Here is a 17,391-nt window from a genome sequence, read left to right on the forward strand (position 1 = left end):
AAGTTTCGATAGTGCCGAATAAACACAAAAAGTTTTAATGTTTTAATGCTAATACTAATCTCTTAATCGTAACCACTTGCGAACCGATGCAAAAGAACTAGTTCAATTTAAAGCGCCACGGAATCAATGTGATTCCATTGGTACACCAATACAACTCTAGACAACTGCTAAGAACATTAAGAAGCCGTGGTGAAAGTGCCAAAGGCCTCTAAGCGCCAGCATAGAAGCAACGTAGCGGAGAACAGAGAACTACAGTTGCCAAGCAAAGCACGCACACTCATTGGGGCATCATTCAGTGAAACTGTCAAACAGTTCGACCCGCAGCCAGGAGCAACAGCTGTTGCTTGCCGCACATACACACAACACATACACAGCATACCTACAAAATGCCACACACACAGTACCAAAGGTGGCTGTACACCTGCCTGTTGGTCAGCATATTGCCCACGTTGTGTCTGGGCCTTCTGGATGGTCTATACTGCGGCAAAGAGAACTGCTACGATGTTCTGGGCGTCACACGTGAATCTTCCAAGTCAGAGATTGGCAAAGCCTATCGCCTATTGGCACGCAAGCATCATCCCGATCTGCATCGCGGTGAGGAGGCCAAGGCGCTGGCCGAGGAGCAGTTTAAGTTGTTGGCCACTGCCTACGAGATACTGCGCGATGAGGAATCCCGCACCGACTATGACTACATGTTGGACAATCCGGACGCATACTATGCGCATTATTATCGCTACTATCGTCGACGTGTTGCGCCCAAAGTGGATGTGCGTGTGGTGATTGTAGTTACGTTGACCATCATATCGGTGATTCAGTACTATTCAGGCTGGCAGCGCTATGACGCCGCCATAAAGTACTTTGCGACGGTGCCCAAGTATCGCAACAAGGCGCTGGATATTGCGCGCGATGAGATCCAGGAGCGTGTGCACACGCGAAAGGGTAAGAATCGCAAGAGTTTATCGAAAACCGAACAGAAAGAGGAACTGGAGCGCATCATACGAAAGGTGATCGAGGAGAAGATGGACGTGCAGGGCGGCTATGCGAAGCCCACGCTTTGGGATGTGCTTTGGGTGCAGTTGCTCATCTGCCCGTATACGCTTTTTAATTTTATTGTGTGGCATGCGCTTTGGTTCTGGCGCTATACGGTGCTCAAGCAGCCGTACGGACGGGAACAGCAGCTTTATCTGATACGTCGCCACATGGGCATGGGCCAGCATCAGTTCAATGCACTGGAGGATAAACAGATCGAGGAGTATCTGCAGCTGGAGCTGTGGCAGCGCGACAATTTTGTTGCGTGGAAGGCCGATCAGGATGAGGACATGAAGAAAAAGCTGGCCGAGAATCCGCGTTACAAGGCCTACAGGCGCTATATGAAGAACCATGGTCCCGGCCGAATTACCTTTGAGGATTAGGACGGCGCCAGTTGATGTTCAAGTTTTATTGTTCCATCTTGTCGCCATTGGCAAACTGTAATTTATTATTTTATGTTCATTATCTAAAGTTCATGTTTTTTTATACATCTTTTTTCTGTGTGTAGGGCGAAGTTTTGCAATAGTTTAAAAATAAATTATGTTAATAATTCTGTTAGCCATTGGATACTGCCCGCCGGCACCGATGGCCAAAACGTTGACCTCGCCGCAAACCGGTTCAAAACGTGCTTACTCGCCATTTCATCTTTTGAAGCAGAAACGTGCGAAATGCCCAACAATACGAATCCGAAACCGAGAACTCTATCTAAAAACGTTGTTAGCTCAATTGTCCGAATTTTTATAGCAAATATACAAATAATATTATAAAAAAATAAATATTTTTAAAGCTAATTGTTTTACAAATCGAAAGTGGAAACCACAAGACGTCTCTATGTGCTGAGTATTTACATACATACGTAGACAATGATCGCAAATTTCTAAGATTTCCGCCGTCTGTGCCCATTCAAAAAAAAAAGTATTAATATAATTTGTATTTTTATTGAGCGATATCTTGGAGTTTTCGCAAATACATGTGCACATCTAATATGTAACTTCTGAAAGTTCTGATTCAACATCAATATATATGTATTGATCAACATATATATACATATATATATACATAGCACAAAAGAAAGTTATTTGCGTCAAATTTGAGATATCTGTTTTCTACATACTTCCCAACCCTAGGAAATAGAAATCTACCCATACTATTCTGAACTTAACTTTAGCTATATTTCACATAGATAATAATAATATTAAATAGATAATATTAATAATAGGTAATTGTGGTGCGCTTAGTCAATACGTGTTTTGATAAATTTGTATCCGATCCTATGATGATAAGGATAATCAATAGCCAAGTCGATCTAGCCATATCGATCTCGGAACTGTATGCAGGGTATGTCATGGTCGGCACTCCCGACTTCGGTGTATCATACTATTGTTTTTGGGCTGTCGAATATGGAGCACACAACCTGTTGCTCGTGTACACAATTGTTCTTTAGCTTCGAAGCTCGACATTTTTCATATAGACAACATTTTGACATTGTTTTCTAGAATATGTTGGAAACCGTTGCCAACTCGGGTTTATTTACACAGCTGATGAGCACTATACTAATTTGCTTTGCATGCATGCTTAAGAACTAGAGGTGGGCGGGAGAGGGCTAAGGAAACTATTCCATCAAGTATTTGGTATCGCTGACCAGATCATCTTCGTCGAGTAGATCGCTGACGAGTCCGTACGGCACCTTGACATGTTGAGCGCTCTGAAATTCGCTATCGTCCAGCTCAGTATCATGGTAATCGGCCAGGTCCTGCTCGGTCTCATCCGCATCCTCATCGTTGAACATAAAATCATTGTTAACAATGCACTCCTCAAAGACCTTGGCCTGCTCCCCTCCCACCTGGTTAAGGGTGCTCATGGCACCGATGCCCACAGTGACAGGATCATCGTCGTAGTCATCGTCCTCATCAACATTGGCTAAGTCGTCGTGGCGATCATAGTGCATATGTTGCTTACGCTGCTGCTGTTGTAGCTGTTGTTTTTCTTGCTGCTGCTGCTGCTGTTGTTTTTGCTGTTGCTGCAGTTGTTGTTGCTGCTGCTGCTGTTTCTGCTGCTTGCGTGTGGGCAGCCGCTGTAACGTGGCCGTAGTCAGCTGCCCCACGTCCGGCTGGTTGCTGCGATGCTGCGCGAGATGCGTCGCCAGGTAACACTTTTTGGTGAATCCCTTGTCGCATTGGGTGCACTGGAATTGCTTTTTGCCCGTGTGCGTACGCCGATGCACGGAGAGCACATGGGCATAAGCAAATCCTTTGTTGCACACCTCACAGACATACGGACGTTCGCCGGTGTGGATCCGTTCGTGCTTTTTGCTGCTGCCAAAATCGGAGAAGCGCCGCTCGCAGTAATGACAGCCGTAGGGCTTCTGACCGGTATGCACACGCATATGCCGGCGCAGCTCCACGTTCGATATGAACGCCTTCTGGCACACCTCGCAGGGATAGGGACGCTCATTATTATGGCGCCGCATGTGAGCGTTTAACGCATGCTGATACTTGTACGTGTTGCCGCAGATGTCACAAATCTTGGGCTCTGTCGTGCGCCGACTTCGCGAGTTGACGCCGATATTGATAATGCTGCTGTTGTTGTTGATGTTGTTGTTGTTGTTGTTGACGGGAATACACGGCGTAGGCTGTGATTGCACACGCTCCTCAACGGGAAATTTGTAGTCCTCATCCTGCTCTTGCTCCAGCTCTTGCTCATGATCAAACTCCGGCTCCTGGTCTAGCTCCAGATCCGGCTCCGACTTGCAATGTCGCTGCTGCTCCGTTTGCTCATCAGACCAGTCAACGTCCAGTGCAATCATTTTGTCATCTTCATTGTCGGAGGCAACGGCTGTCATATCCTGCAGCACCAGCGTTGTAGCTCCATCGTCTGGCCGAATCAGTGTCAGTGTATCCACATCATCATCAACATCTTCATCAATATCATCATCATCATTATAATACTTAACTTTGCTGGTGGCCGCTTCAGTGTCGAGTCGTTTGATTTTGAGGCTGGGGGGCAACTTTAGGTGCTGCGTCTGCTCAAGCTCCAACTTGTCCACGTCCAGGAGAACTGTGGCTGTAGCTGCCGATTGGAATACCTTCTGTGCCTCCAGGCACTTCTGCTGGAAACGATATGTTATGCTCAGCTCGTTGCGGCATCCATGGCAGATCTTATCGGGCAATTGGGAGAGCAGCGGCCTGTCCAGTCGCAGCGCACTGCAACTGCGTATTTTATCCACAATTTGCATGTGCGGCGTCTCCAGATCCTGGCCATAGATGGAACAATATCCGGGCTCCGCGCGCAAGCATATTAGGCAGACAACGCCTAGATCCACCAGGTGTGATCCAGGGCCTAAATTACGCGGCATTTTTTACGGATTGTTTGTTATGAGTACTAAAAACAAAACTCCCCCACACTCGCACGCACACAGAAGCACACGCATATGCACACATACAAGTATAGATGCTATATTTTGTGTGTCTATTATGTGCGTGTTGCGCTTTTTTGTTGTTAGTTTCTGTCAAACGCTATCGATAGTTTGATAGTTTATTTGTTTAGTTTGGTGGACATTACATTAACCGCGACTGTAGATAATATGCATTAATAAATTGTTATATGTGACGTCAGTATTTTATTATATCAAAGTTTCATTAGTGGACAGTGGACATCTAAGAATAAATACACATTTTATATCAGCTTGGAATAGTTCCCAGAAAGTTCCCGTTCAATGTTCATCACTTTTTGTTAGGCTCAAGTAAACTATTATATAGTTTGCAAACTTTTTATGTTGTGACATTCATGACGCAGAAGAGGCGAACAAAACAAATATTCAACAATTGCAATTCAATCTTGTGATTTCGACCTTACTTGCTAGAGATGGGACGTAGCAATTGCCACTTCGCTTAAAGCTATTGTGAATTGCTATCGATAAACAAGGGAAAATTAAATTTTTTGAATGCGCACAGCTGGCGGCGAGATTTTTGACCGAAACAGAAAGCTTAATCTAGTTCATATTTAAATCAGTGAGCGTATCGGCTAGAACCGTAAATTCTTGAATATATTATTAAAAATCATAACTCTACCAAGGCGTTTCACATATCATCAATTCACTTATTATTGTATCGAGTTCACCGTTCGGACACATTCACTGTTAGATTGCATTTGTGTTTTTGTTAGTTTTCATTGTTTTTTTTTTTTTACTTTATTTACTTCGTACACTATTTTTTTATAACTGGCCGTACGGCGTAAACATGTCGCAAAATCCACTAACCGAGCTGACGCACCAACTAATTGACTACTTCGCCATTTACCCGGAGCATGAGGATGCTCGACGCATGCAGCGGTACGGCGAGCTCATACGCTATCATAATGAGAACCTGATCGAATTCGGAGATCTGAGCATAGCGGCAAGTTATATAAATTGGCATTGCTTTAGTCAGAAGCAGGGATTGCAGCTGCGCATGCAGTCCGAACAGATGCTGCCGGATGATGAGTCGCGCGAGGATCTGCTAGAGCAAAGCAAAAAGTGGATATTTCCGCTACAGAATGTGACGAAGCTGCGCAAAGAGCGATACGCGTTGCGTTTTTATCGTCCTCCCATCATTGCCCATGTGCTCAACTCAATACTGAAGCACGGCGAAAACTATGGACAGCACAAGAAGCTGGAAAAGAGTGCGGCTCTTATGCCCACACTGTGCCTGACCCTACACGAACAATTTTTGGATCCAGAGGTTGGAAACACCAAAGAGCTACACAAGTTCCGTGCCAGGCAGCTGTATCTGATTGTGTGTCGATTGCTGGCCTACGCCAACTGGCGCCTGGTGGAGCCACAGGACCAGACACCCGAGACCCTGCTGGTCAGCGTCGAGTGCAACAATCTACCGCGTCGCTTCGCCACCGATCAGATGGACAAGAAGAATGTGCGCATGGTGTGCGGCCCGGTACTCGAACCGACCAAGAAGACTGCCACAATGCTGACCAGCGGCAGCTACATGGCGTAAGCATGCCCAAGCGCAACCTAAGCTGCCCATCGGCTCAATTAAACATTATTTCTTTTATATGTACTGGCGGTGGCAGCCTGCGCTCCAACGATATGCTGCTCATAGCCATGCATCGACATGGCGTGCGCGACTGCGTCAAGGGCACTGACTTTGAGAGTCTGATGCAGCGTCTGGGTCATGCAGCCGTCATTGTGGATCTGTTTGAGGTGCGCCATGGCAGTGGCGCTACTGTGGTGCGAAATGGCTTGGGCAGCTCCAAGGGCGCCAACTATATATTGTACAATTCGGCACGTCTAGAAACACTCTTACGCACCTTTGGCGCTCAGGTGGATGCGGGTGTCTATGAGCCGCTGCCACCGTTAGAGAAAATCGATCTTAGTGTACTTGAAGATGAGGTGCGTTCGGCATTGCCTACACATATGTATTTTATCTATAATGTGCTTGTTTTTGCTTGCAGCTCGACTGGCAGCTAATCTATGGCTATTTGCTTACCTTCCCAGAGCTAGTTGAATCGACACTAGTCCAACTAGATCAGGGCTTGTGCGCCGTTCATCTACTCGTCCGTTATATTGTTGATTTGGCTAGCCTATTTAGCCGCTACTACCGCAACAAGCAAATACTCGTGCAGCAGCGCTCGAATCTGATGCCCGTTCTCTATGCCCGCATCTACCTGGTTAAGGCGGTGCGTGAGGTGCTGAATGCAGCATTGGCCCTGTTAGGAATACAGCCCGTAGACTATATGTAAGGGCCTACGAATGTATATTTAATGTTTTATGTATATTTAATGTACAAATATTTTTAAATTTAACAACAATATAAACTATGTATGGATAAGGCTTATGACTAAACTGGTGCTGCACTATGCAACCTCCATAAAATGTTCTTTACAAATAAATATTATCATTGGAAATGCCCTTGCAAGAAGCTAATTATTAGTATACAATGCGAATACGCATAATTATGTATAATTTATATGTATATGAAATGTGTACTCCGTTTGGGAATAATATCAGTGTCATAGATATAAGCAATAAGTATTTAAAAAAATGTCATTGCACTTTGTCAGAGTTTGTCATGGTGTTGAGTGGAAAAATGTCATGAGCTTAAGTTTAAATTTAGACAAGACTATGTTGCCGTGTTAGGCTTAGATTAATGTATAGCATACATAGGAACATTTGGCCAAAAATGTGTTACAAACTGCAATCCTATTTAAGAGCTTTTTGTGCTTATTTAAAACCAAATAAACCAAATAAACAATTATAAAACAGACATATCATTTCATACTGAGCTAAGTGTTTAAGTAGATGTCAACTTTGACGGAGAACCTAGGCTCTATGCTCTATTGCAAGGGCTTTCAACTTTCGGCATGCCGAATGTGTAACTACTTTCCTCTCACTCTGTCTCTCTCCCTCTCTCTTTCTGTGAGTATAGCTCTATTTCAGCATTTATAACGTATGTATTCATTTGGCATTTTCGCTGGCAACAAGTCTATTCACATACACACACATACACACAGAACACATACACACATTATTAGGAAACTTTAGGCATAATACTATGGTGGAACATGCCCACGTTGAGGTGGCGTCGACATCTCATCATCTGGTCTGTTGCTTCTGCCGATTGAACTCGGCGATGAACTCAACGTTCTGGCGATTGTTGAAGAACAGCTGCTCCATGAGACGGGTGCTGCCCAATGAGTTTGCCTTGGTGCCCAGGCACATGTTATACTGTGGTGCATCCAGCTGGACATCGCAGCTAATATCATGGTAGATGTGCACCAGAGTGGGATCTGGGGCGCGAAATACGGTGAGACGTCGCCACTGTTCAGCGGCCTCGTTATAGTCGAGCGGCACCTCGGCCGTGTTGGACAGAAAGCCATGTTGGCGGGTGCCGACGCGCACAATCTTCTCCAGGAACTTGACATCCTCCAGGCCCCAGCCAGTTATGTCCTTGTCAAAGCCATTGATATCATCGTCCAGTATGTCCGACTTGTAAATGGCACAAATTCCGAAGCCAAACTGCCTAAAGTAGCCGTTCTCATCGTCAATTGGCAACGATTCGGAAGCACTGACTTCTCCCCGACGCTTTGGATCATATTGACTAAATACAATGGGCAGATAGACCTGCCGACCACGCTGCGTATGCATGCGCACTCGCTGAAGCGTCTCCACGCCAAACACCATGTCGACATCGATGAACAGAATAATGTCCTCCTGCCGTATGTACGAGGAGCGTGCGGCAATGTCCAGTGCAACGCCGCGCGAGAATTGTCCACTGCGTTGTATATAGTTGATCTGCTTGTAGATATGGCGGGAACGCAGCTCATTCAGTTGCTGCAGATGATCGGTCAGCTCTTCCGGCGGCCCAAAAATTACCACCAGCAGATCGCAGTGTTGCGAAGCATCAATGCAAACACGCTCATAGGTGGCCAGAAAGCGTTGAAAGGTCGCCAGGCGACCGGCTATGGGCAGGACAAACACGATATTGTCCGGCGGAGGTGCCAGCAGGTTGCTGGCCATGGTAAAGTGACTGCTCAGGCGAGCCATACCATTGTGTAGGAGGCTACCCAACAGACCTGCAGATGACAAGGCTTGAATCAAATGAAGTTGAATTACTCAGCGGAATGAAATACTCCATTACTGCAGATTTCTCTTTTTTTTATCCCTAACTCAATCAAAAAGATTGAAAACTAACGAGGAGCCAAGTCGATCTAGCCTAATTTATAGCTTCCATACCATACGCAGAACGAGCTTATCATTTCTTGTTTCGATACATACTTTCATTTTGAAAATATTGAAAATCGATTTTGAAACTCGGTTTTATGCACAATTCGGAAATTATATCAGCTCTTATAACTCCAAACTGGCTGTGCAGAGTCTCGTATTATATATACTGATCTAAAATATTTAACTTTTTTGGTAAATCCCCTTTTTCCATCAAATCGGAAAAAAATACTCATTTTAAAGGCCTTGCGATTTGGTATATGCACACACACATTTTTGCCATGTTAATGCCCAGAAAAATCGGACAATAAGCACCGACTGCTATCTGGAAAGCATTTTCCATAGGCCGTTGCATAATGTGCTTAGCTTGCGACGAGTCCGTCAGTGTGTAGAAACAAGAACGGCAGCTCGATGATGCTGGACTTGGTATTCGGACACTCTTAGCTTGTTAATTCCAGAAATATGTGCTCGGATATTAGCCATACTCACTTTGTTGCAGCGTTACATTGTAGAAATCCTCGTCCAACTCCTTGACAAAGATGCCGGTGAATGCGCGTTGTACATAGAGATGACGACGCACGGGCACCGTCATCTTCTTGCCACGATACTTTTTGTAGATGAGCAACAGATCCAGTATAAGATCCTGTCCATGTATTGCGTCCAGCCGATGGTAGCCATAGAGCAGCTCACGAAACTCAATAACGCGTCCGCGTTGTCGCGAATAATAATTGATATTTTCCATCACCTCGGTTATGACATCCTCGAGACCCTCGCGCATGGCCGAGTCAATCTTCTGCTTGGGATTCGCTGAGCCTGCCGAGTACAGGCTGCGCGCTATAAAGGACCAATCCAGAAGATCCGCTGTGCTAGCGGGCACAAATTTATTTAGCTCCGGACTAATGCCTGTGAACAACAATCGATAACATGAATTCAAAGTCGATAACTTATGGCACGAGTTTCGATACAACAAAATTATCGATATTTATAGATTGCCGTTACATGCAATTTAAATTTAATTTGATATTTGTGTGTTTCTTGATGCGGACACTATTGGAAGGCAATATGGAACACAGAGGCACAGCATAGACAATAAATCAAGCAAAGCTGTGTGTGTAGAATGGAATATGGAATATTTTCGACATTTCCATTTAGATTTCTATTATAAAAACTTAGCTCGATATTTATGTGAAGCATGTGGCTCGCAAACTTGCCCCGCCTGGCGCTTCTCCTGTCGCTGTTCTTAAGCATCGCATTGGTTAATGCCAGCGAGAAGGAAATCGAACCCATTGAGAATGAGCGCAATGCCAGCTATTGGATGGAGCAGGCGCAGCGGCAGCTGGCTGAGCGCCTGGAACGTAGCCGCGAGGCGGGTGGAGGCGATACGCGTGTGGCCAAAAACGTAATAATGTTATTGGGAGACGGGCTGTCCATTACTACACTCACCGCGGCGCGCATCCTAAAGGGCCAGCATGCCGGTCGCAGCGGCGAGGAGTGCCAACTGGCCGTGGAACAATTTCCCTATTCTGGTCTGAGCAAAACCTACTGTACGGACAGCCAGACAGCGGATTCGGCATGCGCAGCGACCGCATGCCTAACTGGGGTGAAGACCAACTATGGCAGCATTGGACAAAGTGCGCAGGGTGCCAAGGTGGAGTCCATCGTACATTGGGCTCAAGAAGCGGGCAAGGCCACAGGGATTGTGACCACCACGCGGCTGACAGATGCGAGTCCGGCAGCTGCGTATGCGCATGTGAAGAGACGTTCCCAGGAGTTGGACATAGGACGCCAGCTGATTGAGGATGCACCGGGACGCTATCTAGATGTAATACTGGGCGGCGGTCTGGGTAAATTTGCCAGCGAGCGCACCGATGGACGAGATTTACTTAAACAATGGCACGCTGCGAATCCGGACGGCTGTTTTGCCCGCACGCTGGGTGGACTGCGCGACTGCGGCGCCACGAATGGCAGCCTATTGGGCGTGTTCAGTGACAGTCATATGGCCTACCATTTGGCGGCGTCCAAGGATCAGCCGCGTCTCTGTGATATGACAGAAGCGGCCATTAAACGGCTAGAGCAGCAGACGAACGGCTACTTTGTGTTTATCGAGGGAGGACGAATCGATCATGGACATCATGAAACGCGGGCAGGCTATGCGCTGGACGAGATGCTTGAGCTAGATGCGGCCATTGAGACGGCTGTGCGTCTGACCAATGCACGCGATACGCTCATTGTCGTCACGGCGGATCACTCGCATACGCTGAGCATGGCGGGTTACGCCAATCGCGGCACAGCAATACTGGGCTTGGATCCAAGCCAACGCGACTTGGATGGCATACCCTATAGTACGCTTAACTATGCCATTGGCAAGTGGCAGAGCCTCAACAAGGCCGGCAAACGCGAGAATCCCGCACCGCATCTAAGCAGAAGTGAGTAACGCTGTCTCCTTTCAACGGACACAAACATATATTTTTGTCTCGCCTTAGCTTCCTTTACGCCCAGTTATATACACGCCAAGGGGGTGCATTCGGGCGAAGATGTGGCCGTCTTTGCCCTTGGTCCACAGGCTCATCTCTTTAGCGGCGTCATGGAGCAGAATCTGTTGCCACATCTGATGGCCTATGCAGCCTGTCTGGGCCAGGGCACCACTGTCTGCCAACAAAACTCCTAGGAGTACGCGCGCGCGCACACACACTCACACACACACACACAAGCATGTTAGTTTAACTTTTACAATGTAAAATTTTTGTTTCGTGTTAATTCAAATAAAACGTTTTGAAATCAATCTTTACATTTGATCAATAGTTCCGGCACCATTCTGAGCTCTGTTCCGATCATTCTGATCGCATCTCGTTTCAAAACAAAACTGACACGGATTTTGAAAATTTAAATGCCGATCTTTCCGGTTGGAAAACATGAAGGAAATCATTAAACTGGACTCACCTAGAATATTATGATCTTCGAAATGTCGTTTGCCATTGTCCTTGTCGGGAACGGCGCCTGGTGAGACGCTTGGCACCATATATGTGCTATCATCAGGCACTTCCAAGTATTTGGCCATACGCTTAATGTCGCGATGCAGCAGCAGCGATTCCTGGCGCAGTTCCTCGGCCTTGAGGCCCTGTATATAGGAGTGCAGGCGATACATCAGCGGTGCCTGCTTGATTGGATGCAGCGTGATGGCGTTATGTATCTCCTTTCGCTTCAATTTACCGGTGTACGCATTGCGTCCGCTCGAGTTGTGCCGCAATATATACTGCATCTGCATCAAGAGAGTAAAAAGTTGAACGTATAGAAAGGAGGGATGGTGCATCGAGAAGCCTTGATCACTCACCTCGTAGTTCCAAGTGCAGGGTATGCCGGCAAATTTCTGAACGCAACGCCCCACCTCAACATCCTCGTGGGTGCTGTATAGATTTTTCAGGCAGGTGGGTATGTGCGGAGCGACGCGACGCAGCGTCTCGCTACTGAGTATAACACCGGGACCGCCCATGCAAAAGTTCTCATCGAACTCTAGGGACAACAGTCCAAACTCCTCGCTATTGCCCTTGCCCGCCTGGCCAATGAACTGCGGCTTCGAGCTGTCGATGGAGCGCAGAAAACGCTCCAGCTTGTCTGGCTCCATATAGACATCATCGTCGGCGCGAATGAACCACTCGAACCGATCGATATAATGCTCGTACATGTAGTAAAGCATCATGAATGACTTCTTTTGCGGCGGATAGCGATCATCGACATTCTTGAGGCCCACCACGGGCAGCTCCTCCGAGTAGCTGCCCTCAGAGCTGAAGAACGCAATGCGTCCGGGCACCTCCTTGCCCCAGGTATCGTATACGGCACGTGCACGACCCTCAATAAAATTCTTGGCAGTCATGACGCCCACAAAGACCAGATTGCGCTGCGAATTCTGTATGGTGTCCTCATCGTTCAGCCCAATAATTTCATTGGGCGATTTAAGATTCGTGGGCCGCAAGCTGCAGCGCTTTACAATCTCCAGTGCACGGTAGTTCTTCAGAACGGTGCCGATGCAGAGGCCCAGCGCAATGCCAAAGCAGGCAATGATTAGCGTTTTACGCTTCGTCATCGTGTGCTGCAGCATCGTGTGCTCCACGCTTGCTGTACGAGGGAGGAGTCCACAGTTCACCTAACGTACATGGGGGCGCTGCTGGGCTAGGGGCGAGAAGTAAAACAAAAGAAACGTCAAGTGATTGCAATTTAAATTTAATCTGATTTGATCGCTTTTACTGGCGCGTGTCAAATCTAAAATTGTAATAAGCCCCCATTAGCATTAGTAGGTCTATATTGAACTTCAAATACCCTTTCAAATGTGTGAGACCTTGTACATAAGGTACAATAGAAAGTTACTTTCGGTGTATAGTTCGGAGATATGATATATTGGCACTAAAGGATTCGCGCACAAAATACATAATAGGTCAACTTTCTGTCTTTAACAGTTGCAATTTTCAATTAAGTATTATTTAATAAAATAATACTTTATTTGTAGCAACTTTTAACAATCACAAAAGCGCTCAAATACCCACAACTTGTCTATGCATTCGCCATATACATATTACTGATGGGTTTGAACCAACGAACTGTCACTTGTTTGTCCGACGCTCAGTCATTTAAGCCACACAGGCTCATAACGGTTCTCAGGGCACATTCATATCGCACTATGATTAACCATGTAGGGTTAACAGTCCTTGTGCTCAACTTAGACCCAAAAGGAAGCTTGATTCAAAATTTAAGCTTCGTAGCTCTTACGGTTTGGTTAATTACCAGTCAGCCAGGCCAAAATACAAATATAGATTAATAAACTTTGCTGAACCTTCAAGGCATATGTGTTACAATCTTTATCAGCTCATTAAGCTCTTATGTTGTGCTCTATAGTTGAATCTGATATAACTTCTTATCGAGTCAAGTTCCAATCTCAATGTTGGATATAGTAAAATATCTATGATAGACTATTATAAGTTGGGTATATGTGCAAACTGAATCACAGTGCCTAAGAAACTGTTTAATGTTAGAGCATAGATATTGTAATTTCTTAAATGATCTTTAAATTTGAGTATTGCTCATGCAAGGTGTTCTTGGAATTGTTTGCCATACTGGCACAGAAAAAAAACCACACACACGCATTTGAAATGTCTATTTGGATAAGCTAAACAGTTTCGTGGTTTTAGTGCACTTGGATCGGATAATGTGTCCGGCCACTTCACTGGCACATAAACTGGCGGCGGGCAGTAAACAGAGAACAACAGATACTCAGATACAAATACAGATACTTAGATACTTAGATACTCAGTTACTTGAGCCCAAGATTGAGGAGCTCAGATTGAAAATAAACGACAGCTGGCTGGCTGGCATATAATTTTAGATGCCTAGCTTGGTGCAACAAATAAATTGGACATTGTACGAACATCAATTGGATTGTGCCCGTAAAGATGAGCATATGGCGACACGTGTACGTGTATGGGGCGGAGAGAGAAGAGGCGGCGGAAGGGGGCTACACCTTAAAAAGCATCTATGATTTTTGTTCGCCTAATGTTTGCCCGACCTCACTCTGGGTACACCTCCTGCCGCTTTGCCTTGTCCGCACATAAATGCTAATTAAATAAACAAACAGCTCAGAAAACTATTTGGTCTACAAAAAGCTGACGAGCTGCGCTGCGTTGCGTTGCGTTCCATTCGTTTCGACTTTGATCGTTTCGAGTTGGGTGTGCGTTGGGTTCTTGCCTTGCTTTGGACTGGATTGGATTGTGTTGAGTTTGTTTAGTTAGCAATTTGAATATTTTTTAAATATACGCATACGTATTTTGCACGCTTTCTGGCCTAATGGCCTTCACTCACCTGTACGCGCTCTCTCTCTCTCTCTCCCTCCCTCTCCCTCTCTGTCTGGCCCCTTCCCTAAAAAACTCTCTCCTGCATTCTCTGTGTTTCTGACTCACCTTTGCAATGCGTGTTGACATTCATGCGGTCAGTTTCTGTTTAAATACTATTAACTCCTAACGATGTATCTCAATTATGCAACTGGCATTCGCTGGATATCTCGGACATTGGCTTTATCGCAGATAATAGCTCAATTTCATTAAATGTGTGTATGTGTGTGTGTCTTTTTTATTCATTTATTTGATCTATTGATTTTCGAATAACATTTGACACCGTAAAATCAATAAACAAACAGACATGGAAGAATTAGTATAATAAATTATTGTTACTTTCGAAAGAATTGCCAAAAAAAAAAAAAAAACAATCTGAGCCATGCCTTAAAGATACACGGCTTAGCTCGAAGCATTTTTTAAATCTAATTTGAGTTTTATAAGGTTTTAGGTACTTTGGATTTAGAAAATATTGACGAACTCAAATATGTAAATAAAATAAACTATATTGTTTTATTAGAAAACAGAGACGAGCCTAGATTGAAATGCTAGGGAAGAATGCAAGGACGAGACATTAGTTCGAGTCCTGAACCAAACCTTTATATGTGTATATATATATATATATATATATATATTAATTTTGTTATGGAGCTGGACTTGTAATGTATTTGATTAGTCTTGCCTGCAACTAAAGCTCCATGTATTATTTATCTTCGAGAAGATCTAGAATATTTATATATATAGAATTTACAAATGCCGAATGAAATCGGCCTATAGACAATTTTTAATAGAACATATAATAAATTGTATTAAATTATCTGCAACTAAGGCTGCAAACCAATTTTGACCAATTTATTTTCTTCTACAAACCAAACTTTGAACCAAACGAGTTGTCAAATAGACAAACAGCTGAACCTTAACCTGAACAAAATGATATTTTCAGGTTCGAATTTAAACAACATTTGGGGGGATACGAAACGGAAAAGATTAGCAAATGCCAGATTTTGGGTAGTAAACAAATTTAGCCTGCAATTTATATATGAAAATACATACGGCTCAAAATTGGAAACTAAATGACATCACGAAGCAAACCTCAAGTCAGGGAGTTGGTTCGAGCTATGAAGAAAGGCGCCCCTTTCTTGTTTAGTTAGCAGCCCTGTTTTGAATATTTAGTATGGAAAACTAGGGCTTCGGTAAATTGGAAGACAACAAACACAACTGAATCCGAGCCCAATGTGCGAGCGAGCACTGTATCTTAGCTGGTCTGCGCAATGGCTTTGATCCCGTTAATGCCCAGAGGTTTCTTTAGAGCCCAGTGCAAACAGAGCTCCTTTAACAGCACTTGCATACCTGTTGCTAAAGTCAGTGGCCTGTAGGTGTGTGTTAAGGTGTTGTTGTCTGCAACTTCGCCTATGCGAGATGCTTTATGCAGCGCCAGCAGATTTCGGTGTGGTGCGTTGTTGTCGGTTGTCGTTTGTCGGTTGAAGGTTGATAATTTTGCACAATTCGCACGCGAAAGTCGAGACATAGACAGAGACGGACGGCACCAGAAAAGGAGCGACGACCGGACGGATAAGCAAGTGTCTCTGTCAACGTCTCTGACTCTGTGGCAGTGTCAGTGTCGCGTTGCGTCGCAGTCGCGTCAAGCGCGACTGTGTCTGTCTGTCTGCCTGTCTGGAGGAGGAGGAGGAGGAGGCGGTGACGGCGCTGGGCAGGAAATGCGAGACTTTGAGACACACACACACACGCACGCACACACAGAGAGAGGCGCGCGCGAAACGCGAGCAAAATTATGAATCCAAAGCAATTCGAAAATGTTTTTGCAGGCCAAACAGTTTGATATGTCGAACAATTTGCAACTGGCAAACACATCAACAACAACAACAGTAACAACAACAACAGCAACAACAAAAACAATAGCAGCAGCAACAGTTGTTCAACTGTTGACAATTAGACGGCGTTGGGGCAATTAATGTGCTGGGCTTTCAACTTGAACCGATGCAAAGACAACACACACATTCGCACAATCACATACACACACACACACACACACACACACATTTGCACAGTTAGTGAAACATGCGCTGTTTAATTATTTTTAGCTGTTGTTGTTGCTTTTCTTGCTTTTATTGCCGCTCTTACGACGTTAAGTTCGCAAAGGTCGATCCAAAAAACTTGCCTACATATAGCAACAGCTTGTTATGTGCACATTTCATTATTTTGCCATTTACTTAAATTAATATACATACATACATATGTATATGTATATGTAAAATTTATTAAATTTTTTCATTTTTTAATTTCACTTTTGTTTTTTTTTTTGCAGAATTTTAACAATTACCAAAAAGAAAACGTAATTTTTGTGGCTCGTTGGTACGTTTTGGTGCTTGGTGGTTGCTCACTGCGCTCAACGTGTGTGTATGTGTGTGTGGACGTGTGTGCGTGTTTGCAACAAGAACAAACGTCAAAAAACGCTGAATTCCGTTGAAGAACTAACCGAACGAGAGGGCTGAGTCGGCGCCCGGTGTTCCGATGGCCCAACTTGGCCGCAGAGCGATCCACTGAGAGAGCCGCAGAGAGAAATCGACCGCGCGAGAGAGACAGAGCGAGAGACATACATATCTACATGACAGACCGGCACTGCTACCTTTGCTGCATAGTAACTCTCAGACGCGCCACACTCACTAGCTGTATGTACGTGTGTGTGTGTGTGTGTGAGTGTTTGCCTGCGTGTAGCTGTGAGAGATCTGCGTAGCTGATAGCAACAGTCGG

At 45.0% G+C, this 17,391-nt stretch overlaps 5 protein-coding genes across 9 annotated transcripts; 3 read left to right on the forward strand and 2 right to left on the reverse strand.

The window, feature by feature from the left end:
- Nucleotides 1-24: 24 nt before the first annotated feature.
- Nucleotides 25-1,805, forward strand: LOC115764327 (dnaJ homolog subfamily C member 25 homolog). The gene is made up of 2 exons (XM_030707277.1): nucleotides 25-1,469; nucleotides 1,538-1,805. Exon 1 carries the CDS (start codon nucleotides 387-389, stop codon nucleotides 1,410-1,412), a length of 1,026 nt encoding a protein of 341 aa, XP_030563137.1. The 5' UTR covers nucleotides 25-386; the 3' UTR covers nucleotides 1,413-1,469; nucleotides 1,538-1,805.
- Nucleotides 1,806-1,947: 142 nt separating this feature from the next.
- On the reverse strand, nucleotides 1,948-4,912 carry LOC115764324 (zinc finger protein 1 homolog). The gene has a single exon (XM_030707273.1). The coding sequence runs from the start codon at nucleotides 4,382-4,384 to the stop codon at nucleotides 2,642-2,644; it is 1,743 nt and encodes a 580-aa protein (XP_030563133.1). The 5' UTR covers nucleotides 4,385-4,912; the 3' UTR covers nucleotides 1,948-2,641.
- Nucleotides 4,913-5,048: 136 nt separating this feature from the next.
- LOC115764326 (DALR anticodon-binding domain-containing protein 3) lies at nucleotides 5,049-6,778 on the forward strand. The gene is made up of 3 exons (XM_030707276.1): nucleotides 5,049-6,013; nucleotides 6,094-6,412; nucleotides 6,475-6,778. The coding sequence occupies exons 1-3, from the start codon at nucleotides 5,268-5,270 to the stop codon at nucleotides 6,760-6,762; spliced, it is 1,353 nt and encodes a 450-aa protein (XP_030563136.1). The 5' UTR covers nucleotides 5,049-5,267; the 3' UTR covers nucleotides 6,763-6,778.
- Nucleotides 6,779-7,594: 816 nt separating this feature from the next.
- On the reverse strand, nucleotides 7,595-17,087 carry LOC115764322 (chondroitin sulfate synthase 1). Of its 5 annotated transcripts, XM_030707270.1 has the most exons (6): nucleotides 16,961-17,087; nucleotides 15,970-16,326; nucleotides 12,075-12,910; nucleotides 11,684-12,002; nucleotides 9,233-9,646; nucleotides 7,595-8,610 (listed from the first exon to the last, which is right to left on the reverse strand). In XM_030707270.1, exons 3-6 carry the CDS (start codon nucleotides 12,837-12,839, stop codon nucleotides 7,616-7,618), a joined length of 2,493 nt encoding a protein of 830 aa, XP_030563130.1. In that variant the 5' UTR covers nucleotides 12,840-12,910; nucleotides 15,970-16,326; nucleotides 16,961-17,087; the 3' UTR covers nucleotides 7,595-7,615. The 5 variants fall into 5 exon arrangements, with proteins under 5 accessions (XP_030563130.1, XP_030563132.1, XP_030563128.1 ...); XM_030707272.1 differs by lacking the exon at nucleotides 15,970-16,326 and having other exon boundaries at nucleotides 7,595-8,595; XM_030707268.1 differs by lacking the exon at nucleotides 15,970-16,326.
- LOC115764325 (alkaline phosphatase, tissue-nonspecific isozyme) lies at nucleotides 9,864-11,500 on the forward strand. The gene is made up of 2 exons (XM_030707274.1): nucleotides 9,864-11,169; nucleotides 11,227-11,500. The coding sequence occupies exons 1-2, from the start codon at nucleotides 9,936-9,938 to the stop codon at nucleotides 11,409-11,411; spliced, it is 1,419 nt and encodes a 472-aa protein (XP_030563134.1). The 5' UTR covers nucleotides 9,864-9,935; the 3' UTR covers nucleotides 11,412-11,500.
- Nucleotides 17,088-17,391: the final 304 nt, after the last annotated feature.

The sequence above is a fragment of the Drosophila novamexicana genome, unplaced genomic scaffold, assembly GCF_003285875.2.
Source record: "Drosophila novamexicana strain 15010-1031.04,08,12 unplaced genomic scaffold, DnovRS2.1 tig00000820-arrow-pilon, whole genome shotgun sequence".
NCBI lineage: Eukaryota > Metazoa > Arthropoda > Insecta > Diptera > Drosophilidae > Drosophila > Drosophila novamexicana.

Bases quoted from the DNA above. Each gene is read 5' to 3' on its own strand.
- LOC115764327 (XM_030707277.1), top strand. From the start codon at position 387: ATGCCACACACACAGTACCAAAGGTGGCTGTACACCTGCCTGTTGGTC.
- LOC115764325 (XM_030707274.1), top strand. From the start codon at position 9,936: ATGTGGCTCGCAAACTTGCCCCGCCTGGCGCTTCTCCTGTCGCTGTTC. The intron at 11,170-11,226 runs GTGAGTAACGCT...GTCTCGCCTTAG, and splicing joins CGCACCGCATCTAAGCAGAA to CTTCCTTTACGCCCAGTTAT.
- LOC115764326 (XM_030707276.1), top strand. From the start codon at position 5,268: ATGTCGCAAAATCCACTAACCGAGCTGACGCACCAACTAATTGACTAC. The intron at 6,014-6,093 runs GTAAGCATGCCC...TGGCGGTGGCAG, and splicing joins ACCAGCGGCAGCTACATGGC to CCTGCGCTCCAACGATATGC. The intron at 6,413-6,474 runs GTGCGTTCGGCA...TTTTGCTTGCAG, and splicing joins TTAGTGTACTTGAAGATGAG to CTCGACTGGCAGCTAATCTA.
- LOC115764322 (XM_030707268.1), bottom strand. From the start codon at position 12,839: ATGCTGCAGCACACGATGACGAAGCGTAAAACGCTAATCATTGCCTGC. The intron at 9,647-11,683 runs GTGAGTCCAGTT...TGTTGTTCACAG, and splicing joins CGAAGATCATAATATTCTAG to GCATTAGTCCGGAGCTAAAT. The intron at 8,611-9,232 runs GTGAGTATGGCT...ATTTGATTCAAG, and splicing joins CAATGTAACGCTGCAACAAA to CCTTGTCATCTGCAGGTCTG.
- LOC115764324 (XM_030707273.1), bottom strand. From the start codon at position 4,384: ATGCCGCGTAATTTAGGCCCTGGATCACACCTGGTGGATCTAGGCGTT.